This window comes from Ambystoma mexicanum, chromosome 6q, assembly GCF_040938575.1.
Source record: "Ambystoma mexicanum isolate Mex_15411 chromosome 6q, UKY_AmexF1_1, whole genome shotgun sequence".
Taxonomy (NCBI): domain Eukaryota; kingdom Metazoa; phylum Chordata; class Amphibia; order Caudata; family Ambystomatidae; genus Ambystoma; species Ambystoma mexicanum.
Window position 1 is genome coordinate 1,544,619,957 of NC_090937.1, and position 20,794 is coordinate 1,544,640,750.

General features: G+C 47.7%; 1 protein-coding gene across 2 annotated transcripts in view; it reads right to left on the bottom strand.

Moving 5' to 3' along the window:
- The window catches only part of DNAAF9 (dynein axonemal assembly factor 9), a 2,133,167-nt gene that overhangs the window by 656,724 nt on the left and 1,455,649 nt on the right, over positions 1-20,794 (bottom strand). For both annotated transcript variants that reach the window (XM_069632250.1, XM_069632251.1), the window contains one exon: positions 14,858-14,946. In XM_069632250.1, coding sequence (XP_069488351.1) covers positions 14,858-14,946 — 89 coding nt within the window. The remainder of the gene's footprint in view (positions 1-14,857; positions 14,947-20,794) is intronic.

Genomic DNA, 20,794 nt, shown 5'->3' on the forward strand with positions numbered 1-20,794 from the left:
ACCTTATCCTTGTGGAACATAGTAAAGGGTGGATTGGATGATGGTGCCTGCAATTCACTCACTCAACAGGCTGAAGTTAATGCTACCAAGAGAATGCTTTTAAATGTTAACAACCTTAACGGACAAGAATGTAGAGGTTCAAAGGGTGCACACATTAGAAATGTTAGTAGCAGATTAAGGTCCCAAACTGGAACCTGGAAAGGAGATGGGGGAAACACATTGATGAGTCTATATAGAAATTGTGTCACCAGTAGGATTTTGAAATATGAACATTCTTCGGAGGAGCGCTTAAAGATGGATAGCGCTGCCAAATAGCCCTTAATTGTTCCAACCCGGAGCCCCAGATTGGCTGAGGATAGTAGAAAAGATAACACTTCTGGTGTTTTGCATAGAAAAGGGTCTACATTCTTGTCTTTGCACCAGCTGTAGAATGTGTTCCAACGGCAACAGTACAAGGACTTTGTTGCTCGCCTTCTGACCGAAACAAAATCTCCATGACCTCATCCGGGAGGTCGCAATTATTGTATCTCAGGCTCTCAGAGACCATGCGTGAAGGCTGAGTGTCTTGACCTCTGGATGGAGAACCCGACCCTCCTCTCACGAGATAACATCCTCTTCTTTGTGGAAGACGATTTGGAGGGCAGATGGACATGTCCAGAAGGTCCGGGTGCCACATCCTTCTGGCCCAATCTGGGGCAATTAGGGTCATGTGTTCCCCGAACTTTCTAAACCTCCTGATCAAGTGAGGAATGACAGGGACTGGAGGAAACGCGCACAGGAGTGGAAATTCCCAGTCCACCACGAACGTGTCTCCTAGAGCTCATCTTGGAGGAAATACCCTGGAGCAGTACAAGTTGCACTTCAGGTTGACACTTGTCGCAAACAGATCCGCTTCAGGGGTTCCTCAAAGGTTGAAGGTATCTTGAAGGATTTCCTAAACTAGTTCCCACTCGTGGGAGACTTTGCTCTGCCTGCTCAGAGCATCCACTGCAGTGTTCTCTCCAGCTAGGTGAACTGCTGATAGAGAGATTCCTTCTTGAATTGCCTAGTACCAGAGATGTATTGCCTCTCTGCACAGTGGTAGTGACCCTACACCTCCTCTCTTGTTGAGGTAGTACATGGCCACAGTGTCGTCTGTCATTATCAGGACATTATTTCCCTCTACAGAGGGCAGAAATGTCTTCAGCACAAGTCTGATTTTCCTCAGCGCCAAAAGATTGATGTGTAGTTTGGACTCTGATGGAGACCAATGATCGCTGATTGTCAGATCGTTGGCATGGGCCCCACACCCCGTGAGTGAGCCGATCGTCACTACCGTTATCTCCGGCCATGGTTGCAAAAAGGTTCTCCCTTCAGAATATTGTCCTTGGAAGCCTACCACAGAAGATCCTATGCGACCTTGCTTGGAACCTGAAGTAGGTCTGACATATTGCCCGTGAACTGAGACCCATTGAAGGGATCTCATTCTCAGGTGAGCCTCTGGCACCAGAAAAATACAAGATGCCATGAGGCCGAGCAACTTAAAAAAATGGAAGGCCGGGAGACGCTGGGCACTCAAATTTGGAGACCATCCGCAGAATGTCTCGAGTCCTCACCTCCGGTGGCAAGCTTCCCCCCCCCCCCCCCCAAGGATGTATCCAGTACAGCCCAGATGAACTGGAGCTTTTGAGAAGGTGTCATATGGGACTTCTTGTAATTGAGGGAGAAGCCCAGTCTGTGAAGAGAGTGGGAGGTGACGTTGAGATGATCCAGGACTTGTTCAGGAGAACACACCCTGAGCAGCCAATCATCCAGGAAGGGCTAGACGTGAATATCCCCCCCTCTCCTGAGGCTCACTGCCACCACCGCCATCAGTTTGGTGAAAACACTCGGGCAGAGATCAGCCCAAATGGCAGAACTCGGGTACTTTCTGTGTTTGAGGTGGATTGGCACATGAAAGTAAGCATCCTCAAGGTCCAAAGACACCATCCAATCCTGGAGTTAGAAGGCATGAATGATCTGAGAATGTGTGACCATCTTGAATTTTTCCTTCCTGAGGAACTTGTTCAAGTATCTCAAATCCAAGATGGGTCTCAGTCCTCTGTCCTTTATGGGTATTTAGGAAATAAGGAGTGTACCATCCCTTGTTCCTTTCCGCTACATGCAACGGTTCTATGGCGCCTTTCTCTAGCAGGGTCAACATTTCCTGCACAAGGAGCAGATCTGGAACCCTCAAAGAGTGGCTCCCCGGTGGATAGTTCTGAGGTCTCTGAATCAAAGGAAGGCGGTAACCGAGGGCTATAGTTTCCAATGCCCAAGCATCTGAAGTAATGTCTAGCCATTCATTCAGATGCTGAGACAGCCTGCCCTCCACTGGTCTTTTGTTCCTCACAGGTTTTGAGGCGGCTGATGCATGGGCTGTTGGTAAGGATGCCCCTGCTTGAGCAGGCTCCACACCTCTCCCTCGTCCACAACAAGGGAATCTTCTTTGGCCTCTTTGACCAGCCACTCCTCTCGCCCTTCCAACTGAGGAGTAGTAGGGAAAAGATCTACCGCTCCGAGGCTGTCCTCTGGGGCGAAAAGGCTGAGGCTGCCTAATAGCGGCACCTAAAGATTTGGCTGCCTCCTTTGAGGTCTGCAACTTCTCAAGGATTTCGACAGCCATGTTGCCAAAAAGGTGAGACCCGTCAAAAGGCATGTTGAGGAGTCTGGATTGCACATCCGGTGCAAATCCAGACTTCCTCAACCACGCAAATATGCATATTACGGTGCTTGTTGCCATGTCTCTGGTGATGCTGTCAGCAGAATCCAGACACGATTGATGAAACTCGCATATGGTTTATTTTCCGTCCCCAACAACGGCCAAGAAACCGTCTCCTCCCCCCCCCCTTCTGGAATGTGCTCTGCCGCCATGGACATACAGTCCCATAGAGTGAATGAGAATGATGCTAGGGCACATGTTGAGTTGGCTACTTTTCTTGCCCATCTATCTACTCTCGTGTCATCCCTATCTGGTGGAATAGTCGTATAAGCTGCCTGCTTGGAAGTTGCGATAGCTACCTGTACCACCAGGCTCTCTGGAGGGGGGGGGGGGGGTTTGACAAGTAGTCGGGGTCACTACTGGAAGGGCAATATTCTTGTTCAGGTTTTTGTTTACTGTCAGATTAGTCTCTGGCATTTCCCAATTTGCCACCGCCCTTTTTTGGAGAGCGATATGAAATGGCAAAATAGGATCCATTTGCAGACCCTTATCAAGGATGTACATCAGATCATCCTATTCAAAAGGCACAGGAGGCCTACTCCACCCCAAATAGTCTACAACTTTAGACATTAGCTGTCTATATAAAGCATCTGCATGCTCACCAGCTTCGGGTCTACCAAAATCCTGGTGAGGTACCTACCCTACTGGCTGTTTGTAAATTATCTTAAAGCTCTTTCAATCTAGACTCTACCGAAATAAAGCTCTCAGGCACATTTGGTGTACCAAATTGGAGAGCAAAAGGTGCATCATTGTCCTCATAAATTGAGGTGAGATTTGAAATAATATTTTATTGCTAAATATAGATCTTGTCTGGAATAGGCACCGAAGGCTTAGAAACTTTACTCGACACTCAATGAGTCGTCAAAATCTTTTTCGGCTTCAATGGCGCCATTGGTTTAGATGGCGCAGCTGGAGTCGATGGTGTCAACAAACTCGGCCTATGTTTGGACTTGTCATTGCGTCGAGGCCTCAACGGCTCTCAATGAGGATCTGGCTTTCGTCCCGGGCTCGAGGGCATGCAGGACTTGGCTTGAGCCCTTTCCTTACCGGCTTCTTTGGAAGGTGCGGTAGGAGCATGGCTTGCTGGGTGTTTTTTGTTTTTAAATATTTTTAGCATTTCAGATCTAAATGCTTCCGATTAGGCAGGTGTGAAGCTTTTCGTGGGACAAGATACCCTCTCAGGGGAGGTGTCTGATGACGAAGTCGTAGAAGGCGACCTGTGGTGCCACTTTTTCGACTTCCTTGACGACGATGAGTGGTGGGAGCCATTCCTCGACCTTGATCTTTTAACCTTCTTCCTTTGAGGAGAGTCGCTGTAACGCTCACCTGATTCCCGTAGAGGTGCCGGTCTTGACTGGGCGTATACCGTATCTTCAAAGGTGATGTGTAACACACGGCTGGCTCTTTGGGCTGGACCTCTGTGCACTGTATGTCTGACTCGAAGGGTAAGATGTCTGCAGATAGAAAATATGGGATTAATGAACTGGGTTATTGAATGTCTCTCTCTTCTTCCCTTTCTCTTCTCCTGTAGAACCCCAAAGGTTAACGCTCACACCTTAGGTAAGTGAACGCCATGCTCTCCATCTGCCTCGGGGCAGGGTGCTGTAACCAGTTTCTTCACTGGATAAGGGGAGCAGGCCTCTTGACTTCAGAGGACTGCTGTCCGTCGTTTACTGCACGAACGGTAAGTTTCGAGTAATTCTAATGTCTTTAAAAGTCTTTAGTAATGATGTCTCTTGTTTTTGCAGGGTTCCGGCGATGGCGGATGACGGGCTGAAGTGAGTTGAAGATGGAGCCCGTGTGATGAATGGAAGCACCTGGAAGCACGTAAGTAAGCGCTTGTTGCCTGCTTCACGATGCGCTCTAACTGTCTTTTTATTTTGCAGGTACAAGTTCGGAGCGGTTGCAGGGTGCCGGAATACCCACTGGGTTAGATGTGGAAAGGAGTAATGGCACGTGAGTATTAAAGTTCTCCAATGTCTTTAAACGCACCTTGTTTTGTCTTTCAGATGCGGGATGCAGCGCCGAAGGCCTCCGGAGCGTGCGAAGAGCTGATAAGCTTTTGTCTTTCAGATGCCGGAATGCAGTGCGAAGCCCTCCGGAGCGCACGAAGAGTAGGTAAGCCTTTGTCTTTCAGATGCTGGAATGCAGCGCGAGGCGTTGGTGACAGCCGATGGACCAGGTAAGTGAAGCGCTGTCACTGAAGACCGTAATGCTAACCTGTTCTTTCTTGTCTTTATAGGTGTTGCTGAAGACTGGATTCAGGATGGTAAGCCTTTTTCCTTAGGCCCAGGATCAGATGCAGAAGACACGATGAGCGTTCTGCTGCAGAGGATGCAGAATAACGCAAAGCAAGATTCATCCATCGGGTGTGGTTTAAATAGCCTCCTGTAGTGCTTAGGTGTCTCCTTCCACAGCCACGCCTAGGTAAGAAAAGAGTTCCTGCTTTCCAGAAGAGTTCCAGTGTTCTGAACCTAGGGAGTGGCTCCTGCCCCACCCAACAGGAAAAGTAGTTCCAAACAGAAGAGGATCAGAGGCTCAACTGGCAGGCAAGTAAGCAGCATGGTCTGCTGCAGGTAAGTCCACCCAAGCATTATGAGCCCGGCGCTTCCAGCGCTGGGACTGGGCATATTTATGAGCCTGGTGCCACTGGCGCCAGGACTGGGTCCAAAAGGTCCCAATTGGGACTGGTTGGCACTCAGAACCTGGGTTATTGATCTGCTTCCAAGGGAGTTGGGAAAACCCTGACCTTTTGGAAGCAGAGATCATGACAGTCGCCTATCGGCTCTTCCTACTGACAATTTGCCCTCTTGCTCCTTCAGTGCCTTTTCGGTCATTGACTGACATTTAGAGCAGGCCAAGGTCTTATGCTCCACCCCGAGACACCACAAACTCTGTGTGGGTCGGTTAACAACATCTTAGAATCACAATCACGACACTTATTTAACCCGGTCTTCGGGGAGGTAAGTGTTGAGGAAGAAGACATTATCGCGAAGAACAAAGGAAGCGCGCTGCAGTTTATCGAAGCGTAAGCTTACTCGGGCAAACTGAACTGAAGTCAACGGGCAGCTGCGCTACACGCACCATATATACCTTTGATGGCATCATCCTCGAGACAGAGATATCGAGGGACATCAAGTCGACTGCATCGGCGCACAGCGCCCTCTGCCAAAAATGTTTTCTGTAGCATCTGAAACGGAATATTGAATATCAAAGATGAGATGTACGTGGGAGGACACAATCCATTCAAAAAAGGACTGGTGGGAATGTATTTGTCAGTCCTTTCAAGAATTCTTCACAATATGCATTTTAAAGAAAGAGCCTTGTTCTGTCATGCGTTTAAAAATGGATAACAACACTGAATATCACTTAACGGTAGCCACCTGCAGCAGTATAAAAGCAACCACTGCAGGTGTATTACAACAGAAAGGATCTACATCATTAGCACTACACCAGCTGCAAAACATGTTCCTAATGGCAGCGGATTAGGGCTTTGGTTGCAGGTCTTCTAGCCCAAAGCAACACCGATAACGTCTTAGAGGCGGTCCCAATCTTTATATCTTAGCCACTCAGAAATCAGGCGTGAAGATTCAGTGTTCTGATTCCTGGGTGACAAAGACGGTCTCCCTCTTGTGAGAGTAGATCCACCTGGGGAAGACGGAAACGAGGGCAGATGGACATATTTAGAAGGTCTGGGTACCACGATATACTGCCCAGTCCAGAGCAATCAGGATGATCGATTTCCTGAACTTCCTGAATGGCCTGGTGACATGAGGAATGATGGGGACCGGTCGGAACGCATATAGGAGTGGAAAATCCAAGTCAACTACGAACGCGTCCCCCAAGAGCTCCTCTCTGAGGATATTCCCTGGAGCAGAATATATTGCACTTCCTGTTGGTACTGGACACAAAACAGGTTAACTTGAGGGGTTCCCCAAAGGGCGAACATCTCTAAAAGGACTTGCTGAGCCAACTCCCACTCATGGGGGAGTTTGCTCTGCCTGCTTGTCTGCCGTTGTATTCTATTCCCTAGCTAGGTGAACAGCCGACAGAGATCCCTTTTTGTAGAACCCAAAACCAGACCTGCATTGCCCTCTTACACAGTTGTAGTGACCCTGCACTGCATCTCTTGTTGCGGTAAGGCATATCTACTGTGTTGTCCGTCATTATCTGGACATTCTTTCCCTGGATGGAAGGCAAAAAGGCCATCAATGCCAGTCTGATCACCCTCAGCTCTAAAAAGTTTATATGTAGGCTTGATTCTGCAGGGTTAATGTGTAGTATTGATTCTACAGTGATGTTCCCTTGTGACCCCACCATTCTCGCACACAGGTGTTGCCTGTTTTGCTTGATTCTTCTACCGTGCTCCCCCCCCCCCTCACCACCCTCAAGCCTACTTCTGCAGGAGTCTGTCCTGATGAATTCTGGTTTTACCATCACCGTCTTGTGGCCAATGCTGGATTTGACTTTTATGGACTTCATTCATTCACGGTGTGTCACTCTTTCTCAACTCTCATGGCTGGACTTCCTTTGCATCTTGTACTCATGGTGGCCCTGAATCATGCTGTTCCCATCTTCATCTTGTATCCTGGCTTGCAACATTATGTGTTACTACTGACTTCTGCAATTGTATTCGCTCTCCCCTCTTGCTTCTCCACTCTTGACTGCTAACTCTCTGTTCTCTCCTCCTTTCCCTTCTCCCTTTTCCCATCTCCTCCCCTTACTTTCTTCTATGCACTTACTCTATCAGAATTGTCCCTGGACCTAGTATGATGGCAACCTCGTCTGTCTACTCCCCCCTCCCCTTACTGGTTTTTTCCTCCCCAGACCCCCTCCAGCACTATCTGAAATGTCATCAGGCCTAGTATGATAGTCGCTTGTTTTGTTCCTCCCCTACCTTTCTGCACCCCTCTCGCCCACCTCTTGTTTTTCTCCAGCTCTACCAGAAATGTCGTCGGGCCTAGTAAGGTAGTCGCCTGTCTGTTTCCATTTCCTTCCCACACTCCCCCTCCCTTCCTTATCTATGTCTTAGCTCTTGCACGATCTGAAATGTCGTCAGGCCGAGTACAATAGTTAATTTCACATCCTTACTGTTCATGGCCTGTAAGAATGTCATTGTATATTCCCTTGTTCCCTCCCTTGCCTTGAAGCGCTTTGAAACACATTGTGTATAGGCGCTATATAAATAAACTATCATATCATATCATATCTTACACGGGACCAAAGTCTGCTCATTGTCAGATCGCTCATGTGAGCTTCTTATCCCATGAGGGAAGCATCCATGACTACAGTTTTCTCTGGCCATGGTTGCCAAAAAGGTTCCCTAATTATCTTCTACTTGCAGGCCCACCACAGGAGATCCTGTGTAACCTTGCTCGGGCCCTGAAGGTCAGTCATCCTGCCCGAGAACTGTGACCATTTGGATCTGAGGGTCCACTGAAGGGGCCTCATCCTTAGGCGGGCTTCTGGCACCAGGAAAATTCAAGATGCCATGAGACCCAGCAACCTCAGAAAGTCGAATGTTGGTAAACATTTGCCATTCTGAAATCTCGTTACATCTGCAAGATATTTTTATTTATTTTATTCTGCATTTGTAAGGTGCTTATGCAACAGGAAATCGTGTTTCAGAGCGCCCAGAGGACAAATGGGGAGGGAACACAGGAGAGAAAAGGCAAATAGAAATAAGACTGATGAACAGGAAAGAGGCGGTAATACTAGGCCTTGTGAGCACTCAGAACGTGCAAGTGCAGAGAGAGAGGAGAAGGTGCAGGGAGATTCCACAGAGGAGGGGGGAGGGAAGCGGCGGGAGTGTCAGGGAGTCAGGTTGCAGGCAACAGGTAGGTGCCTGGCAGAGATCACTTGGTAAGGAATGGTCACCTGGCAGTGCAATAAGTGCAGGCCTGTGTGGCACACAGGCAAGAGGGTGCTCAAAGGCAAGTGCTAGGAGAGGGCGGAGGTTGACGGCAAATAGGGGGCTGGGGGGAGGCCAGGACCCAGGACAACACAGAAGGGCCCAGGCCACCAATCTCCGCGATTGTGGTGTTCAGCATGGGAGGGAGAGGGGGAAGGAGGAGGTGAAGAAGAAAGTCTTGGGGAGCTTCCGGAATTTGAGGCGATCCAACCCAAGACTGATAGGAAGGGGAAGGCTGTTGCGGAGGGGGGAGCCAGCTGAGTAAAGAGAACGCCCATCAGCTTGCTGCTTGGAGAAGCGGTTGACACGCAGAGAGTTGGAGCCGGAGGAGCGCGAGTATCTGGAGGGAGAGTATTTGGTGAGTGCAAGTTGTAGATAGAGTGGTCCCCGGCCCCAAAAAGCCTTATGGATGATGCAGAGGGATTTGAATTTGATCCTTGCAGCAACCGGGAGCCAGTGGAGAGATTTTAGGGCTGGAGAGATATGGTCCCTGGACTTGAGGCCAAAGATAAGTCTATCAGCCCGATTGTGGGTAAGCTGGAGTGGGCGGAAAGAGGAAAATTAAGGAAGAGGCTGGTGCAGTTGTCCAGCCTAGAGAGTACCAGGGCTCTAGAGACATTGAGGAGGTGGAGTTGAAAATGGGCCTTCTTGGCAAGGTACAGGATTTGAGGGAGGAAAGAGAGCGAGGGGTCAAAGATGACTCCAAGGTCTCTGGCCTCAGATGAAGGTTAAGGGGGAGAGAGTGAAGGGAGGAAAGAAAGAGGGAACAGGCCTCCCAATAGGAAGGATCACAGTCTTGCTGGCATTGAAGCAGAGATCATTGGAGGTACACCAGGACTGGATCGCCGATAGGCAGTCTGGAATGGTAGAGGAAGTAAGGCGAGGATCAGAGGGATGTTTGAAGAAAAGTTGGGTGTCATCTGCCTAACACTAAGAGTGGGGGGAGAACGTGGAAACAAGGTGAGAAAGCGGGGTAAGATAAACGTTAAAGAGCTGGGGTGAAAGGTTGGAGCCCTGGGGGACGCCACAGGTGGAGATTGAGGCTGTAGAGGAGAAAGAGCCCAGGATAATCTGGGAGGGATGGTCAGTGAGGAAAATATGTGGAGCCCTCAACTCAGGAGATGAAGCCTTTATCAAGGAAGAGTCCAGGACTGCTTCAATAAATTCAAGCTTCTGAGAAGGTGTCACTTTGGACTTCTTGAAATTGAGGGAGAAATCCATTTTGTAGAGGGAGTGCCAGGTGTTGCTGAGATGTTCCAGAGCCTGTTCGGGAGACTGCGCTCTGATGAGCCAGTTGTCTATGTAGGTAAAGATGTGAATCCCTCCCCTCCTTAGATTTGCTGCTGCCACCACCGCCATCAATTTGGTGAAGACCCTCAGGCAGAGTTGAGCCCGAAAGGCATAACTCAAAATTGATAGTGAGAACTGCCAATGGCGTACCTCACATACTTCCTGAGCCTGGGATAATGTATAGGCACATGAAAGCAAGCATCCTGATGTTTGAGTGACCTCATCCAGTCCTTGAGCTGAAGGGTTGGAAGATCTCCGAAAGAGTGACCATCTTGAACTTGTTCAAGCACCTCCGGTCCAGGATTGGTTGCAGTCCTCTGCCTTTCGGGGATCTGGAAATAGGTGGAGTACCAACCCTGGTTTTGCTTCGCTACAGGCACCTTCTCCACTGCACCTTTCTCCAACAGAGAAAGCGTCCATGCATCTCAAGTAATAAGATGCCTGTAGTCCCCTAGGAAAGTGCTCAGAGTTTTTGGGGCTGTGGCCGCAGCCCAGGTCAAGGATGAGGTTGCTGTCTGAGCAGCGTTTCCTCCACGGCCTCTAGAGGCAAGAGTAAACCTCCTTTGAACGTGCTTCTGGCTTGTCTGACCTCTTCCCCTTTGGCTAAAGGAGGAGTAATAGTGAAAGTGAAAGTACTGCCCTCTCAAGGTATGTGAAGGTGTGTGTTGTCACTGATGAATGGCTGCCCCCAAAGATATGTCTGCAGCATTTGAAGCCTGTAGCTGTCCGCTATAGGGACAAACAGACTGGACCCATCCAAGGGCATATTTAGGAGTCTTGACTGAACATCGGGTGCAAACTCAGACTTAGGCAGCCAAGAAAACCTCCCGATTACTGCGCTAGACCTCATACAACCGGCGACGCAGGCGGACATATCTAGGCCTGAATGAAGGGAATGGTAGGAGACCCCTTTTCCATCATTAAAAAGGTTATTAAAACCTTCTTGTATCTCACCTTCACAAGTATTTGCTGTAGCTTGGGTAATTACATTGCACAATGTATAGCTATATTTTTCCAGTGCAAGATACGTTAATGTCTTAATGCCATGCTTCCAGCAGAAAATACCCCTTTTGCGAGGGCGTCATATCGCTTACTGTCCCTATCTGGAGGGATGGTTGGTAAGCTACGAATTTCTAATTTGAGGTTGCCGGCTGTACAACTAAGCTCTCTGGTGTCAGATGCCTAGAGAGAAAATCAGGGTCCACAGAAGGTGGTCTGTACTCTTTATTAACAGCCGGAGTAGTGTCTGTTTTTTTGTCATATTTCCAGTATTGGGTTCTTTACTGCTGTATGGACGGCGTCTATCTAAGATGTCTGTCAGATCATTCCAGGATGACCGCATCCAAAATAATATTCAATCACACGGTACATGACAGTCCTATAGGCTGCATTAGAGTGGGAGTGCACATCTGGGGTGCCCAATCCAACCTCAGGGAAAGAAACCAAACCACTGGCATCCTTTAAAAATTAAGCCAGGTCTTTAAGACTGGATTGATTCCAAAATCAATTCCCCTAGAACCTTTGGGGTTCCAAAATGTTCATACCCAAAGGGTATGAGGTCTTCCTCCTCCTCATCTTACACGAAAACAGAGGCAAATGATATGGAGAAATCTGGTTCTTTTTAAACAAACCTTTAATTGAGATTTTATGAGTCAAATCAAAAGGTAGTACACAAATCATATTCCACAGTGCAGTTCCATATCTATGACTCCTCCCCCCCTGTCCCACCGAGTTCCCCTATACTCTTTCCCCCCACTGCTCTTGCCTCTTTTATCCCACTCGCCTGAGCTTCACCCCTTCCCAAACTCTTCCTGCCACACTCTGTCTAAGTTTCAGAAGAAATCAGTTTTTGATTGGGGTTTGAATCTCGAAGTCGACACCGAGGGTCGATGCTGACGTTGAAGGTCTCTTCGACACCTTTGAGGAGGACGCCATTGAAGCTTTTGGCTTTGATAGTATCTCAGCGGTCGGCGACGTCAATGCCACTCAAGAAGACATCTCTGATGCCCTCGGACTCAGACTTTTCGGCACGCAAGACGAAGACTTACTGGATTCCCTGCCGGTCTAGGAGGACACAGTGGGATAAATAGCCTTTTTTGGCTCTTCGTAGAACCATGGGGGCTGCCTACGAAAACAGAAAATTGTCCCATTCAGCTGCTGAGGCATTCTTTGGGGAAAACGTACTTTATGTTTGTCGGGCAAGGAATCAGAAGACAACCAACAATGGTGTTGCTTCTTATTCTTCTTCCGTGAGGACATCGAAGAGTGACGCTGCCAGATCTTGATCGCTTAGAATGTTTGGAGAATTTCTTGGGCTTTTCTGAAACTTATCTCCGGTTGAAATCCTACCTTTGGAAGATTTTCTTTTCAAACGTGTGGAAGATAGAGATTTTGAAACTTCGACCTTCTCTCCTTCAAGGCCATACTGGTCATTAATTGGCAGGCACCAAATTCAAAGACGTCATGACCTTCACTGAGGCAAAAGAGACATATCTTGTGCTGATCAGAGTTCGACATCTTCAAATCAGTCTGCACATATCTTAAAGCCTGTTTTCAGTGTAGATATTGAGGTAACATTGAATAAAAAGGTATTACGACATTAGTCGAAAAGAATCACTGAAGTGAGTCGAACCGTTCAGAGAGCGAGCTGTGCTTGTGGAAAGAGGAACTGAGGCAATGGTTAAGGTGCGTTCTATTTATACCATCATCGACGTCATGTCCGCATGTGGGAATGGTAACCGTCGAGGGACATCGAAAATGCCACACAGTGCCCCCTGCTGTCAAAAATGTTTCAAAGACTGCAAAGCAGGATATGAATATATGTAAAATGAGGAATCCATGGGAGGACACAATCCATTACAAAGAGGTAGTCTTCAGGTTCGCTGTGTCAGCATGAACCATCAGGCTCTCCGGAGATGCAAGGGCAGATAGGAAGAGTGGGTAAGAGGGTGCCAGTCTGATTCTTAGCAACAACCTGGTCAAATGTCAAAACGGGGGCCCGCTTAGCCCATAGGTCCAGGAATGGAGCTTGAAATGCACAATTTAAAAGCAGTAGCATCTTCTGCAGGCCCTCGTCCAGAATATCAGTTACCTTGTATTGAACTTTGGGGCCGGAGGGGGCAGCAATAAAGGGGATGTCATCCGCTTCCTCATCATAAAGCCTCTAAAGATGAGACATGTATGCACCCGAGGGAACGGGGCAAATTCAAGACTGTCACAGGTGGCACAGTGGAGGGGATAGTTGAGGAAGACCTTCGAGTTCTAAGAAGCACAGACCGACACCCTCAGACCCACTATTTCTATCCACCCATACATCGCCGGGGAGGTTGGTGGTTCAGGTTGCCACAGTGAACTTGAAGACTACCTCTTTTATATCTGAAAACTAAGCAGTGACACCACGAGCTGGAGCACGGATGCACCATTAATCTGTACATCTGTCGGCGCAGTGGACTCAGATGGCGCCGTCAGAGCCTTAGCTGGGACCACCAGAAGTCAAGCATCTCCCATTCCTCTGGGGAGAAGATTGAGTAGGGAAAGGTACATGTGGAGTCTACTCCTTCCGAGATTCCCAGGAGTGGTGACTTCTTTTCTTCAAAGAGTAAGTAGAATGATGCCTCGAAGAACCACCTGGAGACAGAGATTTCTTCTGGTGCTTCTTGTTCTTGCATTTGCAGAGAGTGGTTTGAACCCCAAAGACTTTGTCGGATTCAGCATATCACCAAACTAACGAGAAAACTTCAACAGAAGCAGTGTTCCTAAAGTGAGCAGCGTGTGGGGAAAAAGGGAACTAAGGTCATGGGGTTCTGTGTCTCTATATATACTGGCCCTGCATTCATATCTGGTGATGGGTGCTTAATAGCTACGGGCGTAGCTGATGCAGAGCTGTACTGTGCCCCCTAGCATCTAAATGTTTCAAGTAGAGCAGCTGTGCTGGGAGATCGATAAACATGAAGAATCACGGGAGAAAATAATCCATTAGGAAGCCCTTTTAAAATCACGCCAGAACCCCTGAAGTTCTGAGTAGCATGAGAGCGCAGTCTCATTTTTACACATATAGTGACACATATCACAAAGATGATGCACATGTTTGAAACACAGTCAGGGATTGGTTTGCTATGCAGAGAACCTGTCAAATGCCATTTTATCCATGGAGCAGAGACTAGACTGTAGTCTTGTCAATGGTGCTGCAAAGGAGCACTGAGCTCATTTAGACTGCAAGACTACAGACAGCCCTACAGATAAAGTGTGTAACGGCCACTTTTACTCCTTAAAAATAGGCAAATACTCCCAAAAAATTAAAATAGTAGTAAAATAACTTCCCCCAAAAAATACCAAACAGACCTTTTGTCCCTACCTTCACTCGCACCGCAGATATGTTTGGACCAGTGTCACAGGAAGAAACTAATATTACTGCCTGATCGGAATAAGTAAACCTTTAACTTTTAATGTGCGTGAATAATTAGGTGCAAAGACATATTACAAAAACAATTTTTTTTCCAGTTAAAACATTTTTACTCGCTTATAAAATACTCCCATTGGCAACTGGACTTACATTTTTACTCCCTAAAAAATCATATTACTCCCATCTTTAAAAAAAAAAAGGAGTAAAATACTCCCACTTCAAAATCTTATCTGGAGCACTGGCTACAAGTAAAATGTGTTAGGAGAAGGTACCTTAGAAAATGGGTGGCACAGCCCAAAATCCCTTCTTTGGTGCCTGTCCCATATCTTCACTAACAACTGTGCAGAGGGTCCCAAGAAATCCAAGGAATGTACATGATATAATAAAGTTTAACAGAAATGGACTCGGGAAGTGATATAAAAGACTAAAATATTCATGGAAATGTTCTGAATTATGCCTCTAAATATCTTAAGACTGAGCAAAACTAGACATATATTCATAAAACTGTACCAACCTTACATACTCCTTGTGGAAGTTTACCAAAAATGCACAAAGATCACTGGAATGACTGCCTGGAAGACCTGCTACAATTGTGATGAAAATCTACAAAAAACAAACACATAAGCAAATAAATTACTTTAACATAAAATGGTGAATTCTAATGGAGCACATAAGTTCTACATAGCCATCAGTCTCTCACTTTCTTTGTACGAGTTCTTAATCTAGACCATTATTAGCGATTTTGAAAGCTATCTCAGTCTTTCTTAACCAAATCTTACCAAACATAAAAAAATAAAAGGTCGGGCTATTCGTGCTCATGATAGACGTGGCCTCGGTAGAGTGACAGAGGAAGTAGGAGCGGTTATTGGTATAAAGGGAGTGGAAGGTGGAAAAGACAATAACAGAAAGTGGTAGTTCGAGGTATGCATTTTTAGTAAGAGATAGAAGTAGGAAAGGAAGTAGGATCGAAGGGTGAAGGAGGAAGGACAGTGATGTGGTGGCAGGAGAATAACTTAAGAGACAGGTATAGCGAAACGTGAGGATCGAGCGGGTCTGAGAGGAGGAGTGAGAGTGACGTTGGGTGGAAGAGTGCACCATATTACTTCCCGAAATTACCAAGCGGGTATAGGTGAGGGATATGTTAAAGATCCCTAGGAAGGAAGTTAGTTGTCGTTTTAGGGCTATCACCACTAGTTTTAGAAAGGGTACAGACCGGTGCGTGTTACCGTTGGCAGTTAGACAACTGAGTCATGCCACTGCCCGACTCCAGACGGAACATGGATAGCCATACTAAAGGGATGCACTACTCCACCTTACCTCAGTTCCCCACCTTGTTTCCCCCAGGGTCAGGTAGCGAGAGGAAACGCGCACTAACAAAGAAGGCCAATCCCTGATAAGGATGCCTGGGCTAGGGAGGAGGAAAACACAGGGAAAGTTGAGTGAGAGAGGGACGACCCTAGCCCCAAAAACCATAGAACATTCTCTCCTTGAACATCAAACCAGTCTGTAAACCAAAATTAAACACCCTTGGACTTGCCATCAGAGTCGGCGTGGTTCTTTGTGGTAGGCCACTCTGTCACACTTGTCAACTCATCTGGCCTCTCCACAACCCCTTCGCCAGTTCAGTTCCACTCCAGTAGTTGTGACACTGGAGAAGGAGACATTACTTACTGTAATGTTCTTTCTATGGCTTCTTCTCCTCCAGATTCCTCATCTGATAGATATTCCCTCCAGCTCAGGTGACGTATAAATGCCATGTCACTATGCCCCAAACTCAGGGCCCCCATCCCCCTGTCCCACTTCCCTCCATACCCGAGCACCACACGCTGTATAAGAAAACGGAGAGAACAATTGGGTTAATGAGCCCGTAAAAAGAACTGAGTATAGACTTCCGAAGGAGGAACAATTGAAGAAACACTACAAGTAGCGTTAGAAAAAATCTTTGTTTTAACAAAACTGTGGCAGGAAGACAGAAAATGGACACAGAGGACACTCACCAAGTCAACGTGAAAGAAGATACGCACCAACCATTCTGAGAGGGTATGGATGTGAGGGGAGAAGAGGAATCTGCGGGAGAAGATTCCATAGAAAGAAGATTACAGTAAATAATTTCTCCTTCAACGGATTGCCTTTCTCCCGCAGATTCCTCATTTGATAGACTCCCAAAGCAGTAAACAAAGGAGGTGGGCAGAATGTTCTACCAAGACTTTAGTGCTTTGCAAAGGTATGCAGGGATGACCATGTCACAGCACAACAAATCTCCCAGACAGGGACTACCCTCTGCAATGCTGTGGATGCTGAGATTACCCCTGTCGAATGGGTCCTAATGCCTGCTGGTAATTCCTTCCCAGAGGACTGGTAGCATTTATCTATGCACAGAATTATCCATCGGGATACAATCTGCTTGGTTATGAGCAGGCCCTCACAGGCTAAGGAAAAGGGCATGACGAGCTGGTCAGCTCTCCTGAAATCAGCTGTGCAGGTGATATAACGCAACGCCCTCTTCGGGTGTAGGCGATGTAACCGTTCCTCTGGTTTAGGAGGGTGCGGAGGAGGGTAGAAGACCGGAAGGTCGATTAACTGCGACAGGTGAAATTCTGAAAAATCCCAGCTGTCAATGGCTTCTGAAGCCATTGATAGCTGGGATTTTCGTCTTTGACTTTTGGGAGCCGCACAAATACTATATGTATTCTTTGATTCAAAGAAAGACATGTTATCCAACAAAGTGCTTTTTCGAATATATTCTGCTAATTACTGTTTAAATGGAAGATTTAACTAAAATGCAGGTTATTAGACCGAGCTGACAAGCCGTGTCCAAATCAACTAGCATTTTTTGTCCAATCCATTATTTAACCAAACGGAATTTACTCGCCTTGAGAACGACCAGTGGTCGAAACATGTGTCGGCTGTTCACTATATTAAAGAACTTTTGAACACTGGAAACTCTTTTGGAATGATTTCACAGCACTTAAAAGCCTTTATTTGGACTTTATAGTTTTTTGGTTTGAGCGCGGATCTCCAAACAAACCCTCCCAGATTCTTTTGTGATTGTTTACTTGATACAGAACTTTGTGGGAGGCTCTGTGGGGAGGTTTCGGTCCGCAGCCAACAGTCTTTTTATTTATATGTAAAAATAATACTATAACTAAAAACTAAACAATTTTGAGAGTGGTCACTAGCGCGCAGACAGATATACGATCCCACGCTCCATATTGACTGGAGTACAATGTCCGCCTCGCCCAGTCCGGGGCGATCAAGATCATGGTTGCTCAAAACCTCTATAACCTTCGGATTACCCATGGAATGACGGGAATTGGAGGGAACGCGTAAAGGAGATGGAATGTCCAATCCACCAGAAACGCGGCCCCCAGTGCACTGCTCGCTGGGAATTCACTTGAATTCTTGAAAACTGTTGGCATTTCCTGTTGGACTCCGTTGCGAACAGATCCACTGCTGGTGTACCCCAGAGAGCGAAGACCTCCTCTAGGACTTCCTGGCACACTTCCCACTCGTGCGAGACCGTGCTCTGCCTGCTCAGAGCATCTGCCAAGTTGTTATCTCTGCCTGCCAGGTGTGCTGAGACTGAGATCCTGTTCTCCAACAACCAGAACCAAAGAATCATCGCCTCCGTGCAGAGGGGGCGGGAGTGCACACTACCTTGCCATTGCCAGAACAAGGACATGTTACCCCTGCAGAGACGGGGCAAATGCTTTCAGGGCTAGCCTTATAGCTCGCAACTCCAGCCTGTTTATGTGCCACCTGGCTGTTGTTGTTGACCAGAGGCCGCTCACCTGCAAATCCCTGCAGCGATTGCCCCAACCCTTCGAAGACGCATCCGTGACCACTCAGGTGTGTGGCCAAGGAGGCAAGAAGTGTTCCCCCTCCAAAAGACTGTTGCGGTCTGCCCTCCAGAGCAGGTCGCTGACCACTGATGCAGACACCCTGAGGAGATCCGAGAGAGAGCCAAGGTACTGAGACCACTGATCCCTCAGTTGCCATTGCAGGGATCCCATGTGCAACCTGGCTTCTGGCACTAGAAAAATGAAGGAGACCCGAAGGCCTAGGAGGCGGAGGAAGGAAGCCTCTGGTAGAGTGGCATTGTTCTGACACAAGTCGGCCACCTGTGTCAAGCTGACTACTCTCTCCTTGGGAGAGAAGGCCTTTCCCAACCGGGTGTCTAGGACTGCTCCGATCAACTGGAACCGCGTACTGGTGTTATGTGGGTCTTCTTTAAGTTTAGGGAGAAGTCCAGCTTGTGCAGCAGCAAGCAGGTGTCCTCTAAATGGGACAAGACCTGCACTACAGACTTCCCTCGGATCAGCCAGTTGTCTAGATATGCAAATATGTGGATCCCCGATCTCCTGAGGTGAGCCGTAACTACCGCCATGAGCTTGGTGAAGACCCTTTAGGGCGGAGGTTAGACCAAAGGGAAGCGCCATGAACTGCATGTCCCCTATGGTGTACCTTAAGAACTTCCTGCGCTTTCGATGGATTGACACATGGAAATGACGTCCTGTAGGTCTAGCGACACCAGCCAGTCCTGTAGTTCGAGAGCGTGGAGAATCTCTCTCAATGTCACCATCCTGAATTTGTCTTTCCTCAATAACTTTTTCAAGGTCCTGAGGTCCAGAATGGGGCGGAGACATACTCCCTTCTTGGGTACCAGTAAATACTGCGTATATCAACCCGATCCTCTGTGCTAGGGCGGTACCTCGACGGCACCCTTCAGCAACAGGGTTCTCAGTTCTTCCTGGAGCTTTTATCCTGGTTGGATTGGAGGTGGGGGCGGTCTGTCTGGTGGTTTTCTTACAAATGGCAGACAACAACCCCACTGAATGAGCTTCAGAGGCAACTACCTGCCACTGGAGCAAATGCTCCGTCAACTGTCCTCCAACCGGTCAGCTGTGAGAGGGGAAAATCAAAGCGGTTTCGGAGGCTGGGTCGCCCCCACCGCTGACGCTGCCTCTTGACCTCTAGAAGCCACTCTGCCCCTTCCGGAGCAGAAGAAAAACTTCTGCCCTTGTCTGGCCAGTGGCAGCTGTGCTCTACTGTCGTATGGAGCATATCTCCTGTAGCTCGTGCCCTAGAGGTGAAGCTAAATGCAGGTTTGGCAGCGATTTTGGATTCCTTAAATTTCTCCAAGGAATCGTCGCCTTTCTGGCTAAAAAGAAGATCGCCCTCGAAGGGCATGTCCAGAAGCTTGACTTAGACATTAGGTGAAAAACCAGAGTGTTTTAAGTAGGCCTGCCTTCTTAGTGTTATGGCTACTTTTCTTGCTTTTTTGTTGTCTGCAGGCAGAGTGGATGTAGAAGATGTAGGTCACCGTAGCAGCCTGCATAACAAGCCTCTCCAGGGAAGGGTGAGAGGAGAGGTATGAAGGGTCTCCTCTAGCCGGCCTGTATTTCCTGGAAATGTAGTGACGTGGTGTTAGGGAGAATTCTCATTTCATGGCTAATTTCCCTTACCTAGTGAGTCTCTCAGCAGCTTTGCTGGATCTCTGGGGTTATTTTCTTCCACTTGGTAAGAGTGTGAGCTTTTCCCCCCACTCTTACACCTATTTTGCTATGTGTCTTTTACCTGTTTTTAAGATTGTGAGCTCTGGAGTACACCACTTCAGTAGCCCCCTTCTTTGTGAGTGTCACACAGCACCTTCAGTGCAGTGGCACAGGGTTGTCGTTCAGACTTCCCACCGACTCCATTTCCGAGGTGATTACTGTCCCCTAGAAAAGGGTAAAGTTACCATTAACTTTACTTAGTCAAATTTAACCACAGATCCAGTACACACCATCTTACACGGAGTGCTGGAAGGGTTAACTCTTAACACTCTATCTGTACCTCCTAGAGCATTGTTTCGCTCTTTTAACATTTAGACATGGTTGGTGGCAGTGGTATCTACCCTAAATTTCTACCGCGGTTATCTTATATAACCGTGGTAATATTGTAGGCTATTGTGTTAGACTCAAACTTAAAACCGCTTGACCAAATCCTTTTTCGTTTGGCTCCGGTGCTGTTTATTCGCCATGGCTTTTTGTTAAACTCCTTCTTGTGTTTTACTTTGCGCTGCAAATTAGGTTTGCCTTCTTTGTTCACTACCTTTTGGCAGGCTTCTACCTAGAAGCCCTCCTCAAGGCGTCGGGGTGTCTAGGTGGGCTGAATGTGAGGGAGGGGTGTAGTGACCCCCTGCACAGGGTATCGTAGGAAACCCAAGTCGCACTTTTTCATGATTGGCTGAGGTGGTTATCCGGGCTGGACAACCCCCCGGCTGTCTGATTGACAGCCAGGCTGTGTGAATGGGGGATTTTCACATAAAAGGCAGGTCTCTTGGGCTGGAAGTCAGAGTCGCCACTGGAACTACAAGGACCGACGAGAAGTGGAGGAGAGGTCGACTGCTGCAACTACCCTGTACCGGTGAAGCTCTGCTGCAGTCCTGAGGGTTGCCAGACATTTCGTC